This window comes from Neolamprologus multifasciatus, chromosome 18 (assembly GCF_963576455.1).
Source record: "Neolamprologus multifasciatus chromosome 18, fNeoMul1.2, whole genome shotgun sequence".
NCBI classification, from domain to species: Eukaryota; Metazoa; Chordata; class Actinopteri; order Cichliformes; family Cichlidae; genus Neolamprologus; species Neolamprologus multifasciatus.
Window position 1 is genome coordinate 9,670,264 of NC_140456.1, and position 11,265 is coordinate 9,681,528.

Here is an 11,265-nt window from a genome sequence, read left to right on the forward strand (position 1 = left end):
GTGTGCTGAATAGAACATACACCTTTAAATGAGAACAGAGTTCAGTGAGAAATAATAACCTTCACACAGCAAATTGCTTGTGACCTGTTAATGTTAATGTAATAATGAAAGAAGCATCCAATTATAAACTGTTTGCCAGCTGAATTTAAAGATAATGGACTATATTGTCTATAACAAATTAAAAACAGGTATAACTTGCTAAGAAATGTTGCTTTACAAGTATTTGCCATTTCTTTTCCAAAAATGTCCTCCTACTTGCAAACAGAAGACTTTAGAAATATTGAAATAAAGGCAATGTGACCTGACAGCATGACTTACTGTCATTTGAGTCAACTAGTCAACCATTACTACTTCTAAATGTAGGTTAGACTGTGATTCTGACTTTTGTTTTGGGGGTTTTAACTTCTGAGTAAAGTTTAGAACCACTTTTTTCCCCACAATGTTGGACCTTAACAAAAACAAAAAAGCAGCAGAAGTCAAGTCACCTCAAACAGAGTCACCTCAAACCACAATGCTGATCCAACACTGCATTAATATTACTAGGGTTGGCTGGAGTTTGTTCCATTTATCCATGGAGGTCAGAAATTAAAATGATTTTTTTGAGTGTGATTTTATGGATTGAATGTGTTCAGGTCAATAAAAATATTTCACAACCTCAAGTTTTGCCACTAGTGATTTTCTGCTTGCATATTTAAAGATGTCTGCATCTACATGACAATACAAAAAAAATGATGTCAGGTGCAACAGGTAGCAATAATTCTAACTGTATATAAATGTTGGCCAATCATAAGGCTACAAACAATAACACGTGGCACAGTCTGACACAGGCGTACACTTTTGATGTCGCAAAACAAAACTATTGTTTCCCTTGTCTACACAGAAAGGTACCGGATGACGATGTTGCACTTTTCTTTTTTCAATGTTCAATGTTTTATTGCTACAATGGCAATAAAGATTTTGATTTCTGACTTGACATCTGCTTTACATATTGCTGACCATCACATCGATAGGCTGAGATAGTAGGTTGGTGTATCAGGGTCTGCTCACAGGTAGTTCTCTTCAGATGTGTCTGAATGACTCTTTTTTTGTGGCTGCTTCTAAGTACAGGTCATGCTCCACTTGTCTTGCCTACAAGTTCTTTATTGTTTCTGTTATACCTGTTGGCTCTTCTGCACATTTTTAAGCACATTTAGGAACATTTTTATAACTGCTACCCAGCAAGCAAGTATGTCGCTGAAAGTAAAATTTTGTTGCATTGGCTCCCTGTTAACTTCAAAGTCCATTTCAGATTCTGGCATCAACTCTGCATTGACAAGCACCAGGGGATATCAGAGAACGTTAACATCAATATATCCCCACCAGGTGTCTGAGGTCGTGTGATCAGGGCCTGCTGACTGTGCATCAAACAAAGTAGACAGAGCTTTTGCAACAATTGCAGACTCTGGAACTCTCTCCCCCTGAGCCTGAGCTCTGTGGACTCATGATCTCATAAAAAAAAAAGAAGAAACAAGCTCAAAATATGAAAAAAGGCTCTGAACTAGTGAATAAACAAAAAGTGGACATCTAATGATGTCACTTTGGGTTTCAGGAAATTGTAACAGGTATTTTTTAACAATGACTTCATCCTTATTCTTATCCACTTTTGCTATTTTAGAAATGCTTGCATAATGTTGCGCCAATGTGGAAATTTGACTTCAACTTCTTCCCTGATGTAAGAACAGAAAGTAAACAAAGACTAGATGTTGTGGTTAAACGATTCCTTTAAGTATGGGTTCCAACAATGAGCTCATACGTAGAAGTCGGACTTCACATTATTGCTTATACTATAAATACTGTCATTATGTACCTGCCTTTCTATGTTTGAGAGGAATAATGACAAAGGCTTAAAACAGGTGCAGTGTTTTAAATGAATATACTAAAGAGGCCCATTAAACCAAAGCAGAAATGCAAAAGTCAATGTTGGGCCCAGATGAGGTTTCATAAGATCCTAAAAACAGCAGTGACACTAGACTCTTAAGAGAGTTGCTGTACTCCTACTGGACAATTTCTGAGATCATTCTCTGTCCCAGCCACATCCTTAAAAGGCTTTTCATCCTCCTCTTTCTGTTTTTTTCCCCCTAACAGCGACACCTCATTTTATGCCTTGCAGAAACAGTACGGCAGGAATAAAAGTGGCTGTGCCAAGAAAAATGCAAGCCACAAGTACCAGGCCCAAGCGTTCCTATCTAATTTCAGTAGGGTTTCCGTCCAAGACCAAGAACACAGATACATCACATCTATTCTGTATCTGAGTAGACAAGAATAGGTCAGCAAGTAGAACATAAATTCTCCCTATATTCATAACCGAGAAGCAACAAAGAAGAGCTTCTGCATTCACACACCCACATTAATGGTCAAAGCTGCCCTAACTGATTAAATAAAAACTTCCCATTCTTACAAACACTTCAGACACACACATGATACTTGAAAAAGCCTAATCTTTAGTGGGTGGTTAAAAAATTATTTTCAGTCAGAATGATTATTTTATATGCAAAAGATGATGACAACCATAGTAATAATTTAAACACCTACTCATTAGGTAAAAATGAAACACACATCATTCAGAGTCACTTCCTGGCAATAAAAAAAGAATTCAATTATGGGAAAAAAACAACCACAGCTGCATACTACAACATGACTTAGTCCAATTAAAAAAAAATAAGATCATACTACAGAAAGTTGTAATTTTGAGCAATACGATAACCCTCTATCACACTGGAAATGATAAACAGAAAATGTAGGCAAACCAACAGAGTTCATAACTATATTTGTTTCCAAACTATACCCTGTTGCCTACATATCCAAAAGGCGTGCACTTAAAAAACACCACACTAAAGGAAAAGGGTGGAAATTTCAAAGGCAGAATTTTTCTTGGGGTCTGTAAAATGTGGCTTGTTGCTACTCTGAAACAGATGGGGCATCACCAAAGCAGCCTCAGGCCAAATGTTTTAACAGTAGTTTGGGGGCCTGAACACCATGCCACTGTGTCTCAGTGGATCAGAGACTAATAGAAAATGTCAGCAATAAATAAAAAGAAAAAAATACTTAAGTGATGCTCTGATGACAGGTTTGTAGCTAGGATTAGTGTCTCTGAGGAGCAAGAGGAATTAAATGGGCGTGAGTGAACGTGTAAGAGTCTGCATACACAGATCAGCAATAAGCACAGACCTGTTTTCACTACATTCAAACACAATGTAGAAGTTATGATAGTCTCTAATGGATAATTTCTGTAAACAATTTTCAGCATTTCAGTAATCTGATAGGCCCTTTGTTTGGTGAGTTATAGATACCAACTAACTGGAAAAAGCCATGCAAAAAATTTAAACAAGGTCAATTTTAACAAAAGAGAATAGCATCATATCTGACCACAATCTATTACAGAATACGTGAGCCTATGCATACCTCTCATTCTTCAGAGTTTTGAAATAATGGAACAAACCGAGGGGACAGGCACTGTGGAGTGGAGGTGAAAAACCTACTTTATATACCTGAGAGCCATAAACAGCACGAGCGAAGGGGAAAAAGCATGATTCATATCTTGTAAAGTATAAATAATAGGCTAAATAATAAACTTCTCGATCAGCATTTCTTCTGTTATTTTAAGTGTTTTTTGGCCGCGACAGAAATGTAAACAAACCACAGAAGAAACAGTCAGCATTGGCGTGTGCTCCCCTCGAGTTCAGCTGACTCACCTGTTTTTATTTCATAGAGGTGTTTGCAGTAACAGTGCAAACTCGTTTTCGTGTCTTTTACCAGGTGCCATTTGAAGAAAACGTCCAATTAACGCCAAAACAGTAGGGTTGGAACCGAGGCTAGCTTCGTGACTAGCGGACGGGCTAGTTTGTCAACAAAACTGGAGCTGAGCAGAGAGCTAACAGACATTAGCCCCTGGATCCTGCAAACACACACAAACAAGAAGTTTCTCGTCGCGACGGTTGAAAAGTCCAAATTCCCAAAGGCTCAAGTGTCACAATCAATTCAGAGACTGCTTATGTTGTCCTTGTATCCACAAATGACCAAATGACCGTGTTTTTGTACCGCCCGGGATAATATTTCGGTCGATTGTTGGTGTTTGACAGCTCCGTCGTCTTTCGTCTCTCATCCAAGTAACTCCCACTGGCCCCGCCCACATTCGACTGGCACGTCTACAAGCCAATGAGCACTCGGAAATTTGCGCAAGCGTTAGTTAAAATGAGAGAAATATACCTACCGGTATGTACCATCATATACAATTTTAAAAAATAAGTGGAATCCTCAGCAATGTCTTGGTAAGTTCATTGCCTATGTTTCATAACAACGACTTCACCCTTATTCATTTATATTTCAAAGTATTTTTGTACTTGTACTTTGAATTGCCCAATAGCTTGTATTAGTTTGTTTTTTAAAGTTTTTGCTGACAACTCCAGCAACCCCACTGCTTTTGTTAAAATCATCCCATTTACATGTGACATTTTATTGGTTTATTAGCCAATAAAACATGTGATTTCATTCAGTGATAAGACTTCTGATCTATTTTGTGTGGTCACGTATTGCCTGGTAAAATAATCACAAACTTGAGCACCATATATTTAATAAGTCTTATTTATAATGACTTTTTCTGCTCGCAAGGTGCTTTAACGCCAGCTTTTATGTACTCTCGTGGAAAAACAGCCTCATCTAATGGAGAAAATCAGTCAGCACAAGTCAGCTCACAAAAATCAAGAAACAAGCGGCACACCTGAATTTGTTCTAGATGACATTTTCCAATTACTTTCAAAGAAAAGGTCTGTAGTTATTTGCGCACAATAGTAAGGTTTGAACATATCTCAGCCACTCCTGCGTGTCCTGATACTGTCATATATATATATAGCTTTGTTATGTAGGTGGCGGCTCCAATGCTGTCTATGCAGTCTTCCATGCGAGGCAACGGGTACGAGTCAGGGACTGTGACTGCATTTACCCTCCTAAAATTAGTACAAAAACGAGGAGAACCATCTGACTTTGGTGTCAGCAGACATGGAGAGCTCCAAGAGCTATGGCTAGGTATCGCCAAACCACTTTCAAGCAGGAAGTGTACCTCAATCCCTTTTGAGCGGGGGGCACCGGTATGCGTGTCACTTAGGGCACGCATTACCCACGTCAATGTCGTGCTTTAACACTGGGGTTCTAGATGGTACATCCCCAAACAGACTAGGGTGCGCTTGGATCAGGTTTTTCACGTCATCTTTCTCACCATGGGGAAGATAGGAGAGGTACGTGATCTAAAAGCCACTTAGATATTTCTAGCTTTTCTCCTAAATCTACTGAATAAAACTGCGTTTGTGTGAGAGCCTCTTTGTGAGTCCTTAGATGAGCGCGAAGGTTACTTCATATTGACAAAGCACTTGCTTTGCTTTGTCAATATGTTCACATGTTTAACGTTTGTTATTATAATTTTTTTCTAATAATAATAATTGCGTGAAATACTCATAGTTAAGACTCTAGCTGGACTCCAGCTGACCTCAGTTATTCGAGAATAGATAACACATGTTGTATTATAATGTAATCTAATATTTAAAAAAAAAAAACCAAAAACAATAAATACACTGATTATTTCCACCCTGTATTTATTACAGACAGCCTATGAAATTACAAAACTGCTATTGTTTGTTTATATAGTTCATTTAAACGACCAAACACTGCCACACTTCATTATAATTATATCGCTGGTGAGAAAGTTTGACCCATCAGGGGCACCGTAAACTCTCAGCATCACGTGAGCACTCGAGTTTCCTGTTGCTATTGTATTACACTTCCATATTTTTCACCTCAAAGAGCGACTGTCATGTAAACTACCGCGGTGAGTTCGCTCCTTCTGTGTGATCTGTCCCCACGCACCGAGTCCGTTTAACATCCTGCCTCGTCCTTACAGTCCAGAAGAGCTGCTAATCGCGGGGAAAATGGCCAACAGTGTAGCTTTCCAGAGCAAGTTAACCTCGATCATGGAGATGCTAACTAAAGCAGCCGTGGTGGAAATTAGCAAACTGTGGGAGGACGGCTTCGCTTTGGTCCAGATCGAGCTTCGGAGGAGAGAGATTGAAATCGAGACTCTGAACAGAAAGTTGTTGTTGATGGAAAAGGAGCGGTTAGCGGCTCGGGCTCAGTCTGCAAATAACTCCTCATCTTTTTCCAAGAGAGAGCAGCAGAATAAACTGCTGCCGCCCGCCGGTGATGGTAAGAACAACCGCGGAAGAAACAGGGGCTCAATAAACGATATTTGTCTTAAAAGACACAATTTAATACCCCGTGGATGAAAAAGTCCGTTTGCAAACTATTTATAACACTGTAATGTTTGTGAACATATGAGGACATGTGTTTGTTTAAGTACAGCGTTTCCAAACAATTATATTCTCTCATATTTAACAATATAACAACTATATTCTCTATACAGCACCTTCTATTTGTAAGTGTGCACAGGAGGAGTTTTAGCACATCTGTATTGTTTAATATTGCAGCTTAAAACAGTGTCAGTTCACAGTAATGTCAACATTGAGTTTAGAAGGAGAGTAGTTTCTTTCTTGCTCCTTGGCACAAACCTGCATGACTTAAGTTTGATGATGAAAAGAAGCCTGATGAATGTTTTATGTAGACATTATGTCCAGCATGTTACCACATGATGTAAAGGCAAAATTAATTTAAACACAGCAAAACTAAACTTTACAAAGAAATAAATGAAAGTTAATACACACACATACACATATACACCCACTTACACTGTTATTTATTGTAAGCCTGTGAGAATAAAAATATTTTAAGTTTGTTTAGACACAGTTGTAATTGATAACAGTGAGCTCCTTCCAAAGGACAGGACCACAGCAACTGAAAGCACCTTCAGCACACTTAGATCTAATTCTGGGAAGTGTTAAAAGATCTGCACCTGCCTGAGAGGTCTAATCGGATTATAAACACTTAGTAAGCCGGAAATGTACAGGAAGTGGGTAGGAATCATTGAGAGCTTTATGAACTAATAGAAGGATTTTAAAGGTAATTCTGTATTGAACTGAGAGCCAATTAAGTGACTTCAGTACGGAGTTATATAGTCAAATTTCCTTGTGCGTTTACGGATTGGCTCCTGCATTCTTAACAAGCTGAAGTTGTCCTAGTGATGATTTGGATAATCCAGCAAACAGATCATTACAGTAGTATAACCTGCTTTATATAAATGCATGGGCCTATTTCTGAGATTCAGTTTGAGATAGGGATTTTTAACATTTGATGTGTTTTTGAAGCGATAGAAAGCAGTTCTGGTTGGCCTGATTAATATGATTATCAAAACTGAGATCACTGTCCAAAATTAGGCCAAGGTTCCTGACTTTGTCACTGGATCCACCAAAATATTAACTAACAAGACAAGTGGTAAAAGAGGTGTATATCAGCATGGTAATGATCCACAGAACAGAGCCAAAGTTACACACACCGGGTTACTAAAGAAGAAAAAGGTAAAAGTATCAGAAAGAAAAAAAAATGTGCCTAAAGACTGGCAAAAGATCCAACCTTTTTGAGACACATCACTGCAGTCACATTCAAAAGAAACTAATATTTTTAATGAATTAGTAAAATGTCTCAGTTTTACCTGTTGATGTTTTCTAAGTTATGCTGTGAATTAAAAAAAATGGTTTATGAGCTTGGGAAATCATTGCAGTCTCTTTATTTGCATTTTACATCGTGTCCCAAAGGTTTCAGAATTGGGTTTGTAGATAACAAACAGGTCTGTGTTCTTTAGATTTACCTAATTTGTCAACAGGCAGAAAATGTTTTAAGTGACTTTTGCCATTTTGTAGGAAAACTTGTCAAATACTTTCTACTGCCATCTTTTCCACTGTGATATGATGATTTTCTTAGTGATATGTCATTGTAGTTGGCTTGACTGTCCCTGCAGCTAACAGTCGTTAAAAGCGTTGGTGTATCTGCTTGTTACTTACTCAAGTCAAAAAGTTTCCCAGTGTTTAAAATCACATTTTCAGACAGCGCTGTAATGAAGCAGGTGCATGTTATTTGGGTACCTTTCTTTACAATTCACAGTATTTGCTGCCTCTGTTGCTGAGGCGATTAATTATAAAGTTAACCTGTTTTTTATTTAAAAAAAAGACTTTTTAAGGGAACTTTGGTTTTCCTTTAACAATTTAAACAATCTGCTGTGTCCTTTCAGGGCCTACGATAGAGTCGGTCCAGACTTTGTCTTCGGATCAGAGCGTGAGAGATAAGGTGGATATTTCACCAAATCAGGGAACGTCATCACCTCCTCAAACAGAAGAGAAACGCAGTGAGCAGCGCAAATCTGACAGCGAGGGCAAAGATGACGAAGACTTAGTAGTCAAACTAGAAGACGAGGATGACGTCCAGATCGTGGAGCAGGTCGTGGACTCGGATCACAGCGTTAACAGTGGAGCAGGTCCCCACGAGATGAATTTGAACCACCAGCCTGCTGAGGTTGTAGAAGAGCAAGAGTCACAGCAGTGGCTGACTGTTTCGGTGGGAGACAGCGACACTGCGGATGACTCGGAGTGCTTTTTCAAAACAAAGCAGTTGTCTCAAAATCTGGACTCCGAAATCTTGCTCATTCAAAATGCCTTGGACATTTTCGATAATTCAGCAGAGGGAGCATACTCGGACAGGTTTATGAGGGACAATGAAACGGTTCAAGGTGCATCAAGTAAATCAAGGGCTCCTGTGACTTTCAGCCAGTCTCAGCCAAGTCAACCTATAGAAGCAATAAATCACTCAGAGAGAGGAATGTCCATTAGATTCCTCTCAGAAAAACAGCAACCACAGACTAAAAATATGTCAACCTTTAACACAGACAACAGACTCTTTCATTTAAATGACCCAGAGTTGCACAAAACTATAGCGGGGCGCCGCATTAGGGAGAAGTGGTACATCTGCCCGTTCTGTGGGAAGAGCTTTGATCGCATCAGCCACCTGGAGATACACCAGCGAATTCACACAGGAGAGAAACCGTACACATGCGACACATGTGGCAAGTGCTTTTCTCAGAGGAGTAACCTTCGCACTCATCAAAGGACTCACAAAGAGGCTCTCACACAGAACGCAGTTTAATTCAGTAGATTTTGAAGAAAAGCTAGAAATATCTAAGTGGCTTTTAGATCTAGATTTATTAACAAATTCTGTTTGTTTTTTGATATTTCTGGAAAAATAATGTAGCAGACTGATTTAACTGTGCCCTCTTTTTGTGAAATAAACAAAATTTTTGACACAGTGTGGCTTTTAAGAACTAAAACTGGAACATATGAACTGCCAGAAAAGAGGTTTTTAACACATATGACATACTAGGAACATATGACCTCTAAGACATTCAGTTTAAGCTAGACAGGAAAAATCCAGCATCTAATCGCTTAGTTTTCCTCGACCTGATGGAAAGATGGTGAGGAAAAGTCACAAGACATTTGATAAATTAGTTTACCACAGAGCACTAAGGATGTAAAAAAGGACAAAGAATTTGTTGGTCACCACATGACAGCCTAACTTGTGTCTTTGTGATGCTGCCTAAGCAGAAAATTAAGGTAAACTAAGATTTCAATGTTCTGTTTGTAGAGGGAAAAAAACATGTTGTTCAGGCTTGCACTGCCGCTTAGATGTTCATGGGTCAGTCGAGTTAAAATTTTCCTCTTCTGAAGAATCTTTAACTTCCAAAACATTCAGGTACTTCCTCCAGAGGTTTTCCACAGGATCCAGAGCCAATCATGGTAGGAGATGTAGACTTTGTAGCCCTAGGCTTAAGCCCACCCTGTACACACTTTGCTTGTTCACTTGGAGGGTCAGAAACATTGAGTGTTGTTCTAAACCTAGCATTAGCATTAAATAATGCCATTTAATGTAACATCAGCCTTAATTCAGGTTTATCAACACCATTCCTTACAGTAAAACATAATTTTTGTCTGGTATGTGGAGGGACAGGTACTTTCAGCTGCTCACTTATTTCCCAAGGGGAAATAATGCACAGTGCAAGTTTGAACTGGCACCAAGTTTACAACTGCCATCCCAACAAAAGACTCCCTGGCACAAAGAGTACACGAGCTTGTAATTCTCAGAGGCTGGGTTTGAGTGTCCTCTTGGGCTCAAAACAAATGTAAGAATTTAACATATACCACAAATTTTATATATCCTTAGGAACAAACTCCACATGCTTACAGATATGATTTCTATATTCTTTTTTTAAAAGCCTTATGTTACAACCCCCTCTGCTAGGCGATAGGAGGGGAGAAACATACACAAGCTCTCTCACAAAATCTGAGTAAATAAGGGGTTTTATTACAAACATTAAACTGAAAACCGACGGGGCTGTTCAACAGACCACCGGGGAAACAATTAATACACAATGAAAAGAACAGGCAAGAGTAAAAGCTTAGGGTTAACTAAGGCAAGCTGGCAGCACACAAAATAAAAGCTAAGGGTTAACTAAGGCAAGCCAGCATCACAAAACTCTAATGAAACTAAGTTTAGCTGTATACCAGGTTTAAACAAAGAGCAACACAGCAAACAGGTTTAACAAACAAGCTTCCCATGCAAAGCAGACAAGGAGGACGCTGCATGTTCACTTCAGAGCAGCAGTTCCCCATAGTGTGAAGGCTCTTCAGCCTTTTATACTCCCAGGTGCAGACAATCAGCCAGTCAATTGGTCATGGGATCTCCAGGCAGCCAATCGTCCGCGAGGTCTGGCTCACTGTGATCTGCATAAAAGAAGGCTGGCACAGGACTCCCAGCAGCCAGTCATCCACGAGTCCTGGCACACTTCGATTTGCATGAACACAAAAGGGCAGTCTCACTCCCTCCAAGGCCCAGGGCTGTAAGACCTTTGTTATAGTTTTTTTTTTTAATAAAAGTGGAAGGAGAAGGAGAATTTTGAAAATCCTTGAGTGAAACCTCGATGAAATAAGTGCATTTTAGAAGTGATTGGCATCATCTTAATTCCAATCTATGTAAAACATCAAAGACGCTGAGTGTAAGTTTCATCACAGAGTTTTCAACTGTATTTGTACCCAATACTTTAATTAAGACCCTTCAACAACCTCAAGAGTGACTACATGTACACTCACAATCATCAAGCAGTAGGGGGCAGTTTCTAACTGGGCTATAGTTGTAGGATGACAGCCAAAGGTTTGCAGCAGTTGTCCATGTCAGGTCCAACCTTGGAGAGCAGCTGCATCCTAGTGAAATGATAATGTTTGGTTATGTAGCACTTATCAATAC

General features: G+C 39.2%; 2 protein-coding genes across 3 annotated transcripts in view; one reads left to right on the plus strand and one right to left on the minus strand.

Moving 5' to 3' along the window:
* tesk2 (testis associated actin remodelling kinase 2) overlaps positions 1–4,174 on the minus strand; it is a 35,340-nt gene extending 31,166 nt beyond the window's left edge. Inside the window, exon 1 of one of the 2 annotated variants that reach the window (XM_085139321.1) lies at positions 3,732–4,174. The gene's annotated coding sequence lies outside the window, so the exon portion shown is untranslated. The remainder of the gene's footprint in view (positions 1–3,731) is intronic. The other variant, XM_085139320.1, reaches the window with a different exon arrangement.
* A 1,573-nt stretch (positions 4,175–5,747) lies between these two features.
* On the plus strand, positions 5,748–10,117 carry LOC146497337 (uncharacterized). Its single transcript, XM_085139329.1, has 2 exons — positions 5,748–6,231; positions 8,207–10,117. The coding sequence occupies exons 1-2, from the start codon at positions 5,958–5,960 to the stop codon at positions 9,112–9,114; spliced, it is 1,182 nt and encodes a 393-aa protein (XP_084995455.1). The 5' UTR covers positions 5,748–5,957; the 3' UTR covers positions 9,115–10,117.
* The last annotated feature ends 1,148 nt before the right edge of the window (positions 10,118–11,265 follow it).

Excerpts from the sequence above, each read along its gene's own strand:
- LOC146497337 (XM_085139329.1), top strand. The coding sequence starts at position 5,958 with ATGGCCAACAGTGTAGCTTTCCAGAGCAAGTTAACCTCGATCATGGAG. Across the intron at positions 6,232-8,206 it reads GCTGCCGCCCGCCGGTGATG|GGCCTACGATAGAGTCGGTC; the intron begins GTAAGAACAACC and ends GTGTCCTTTCAG.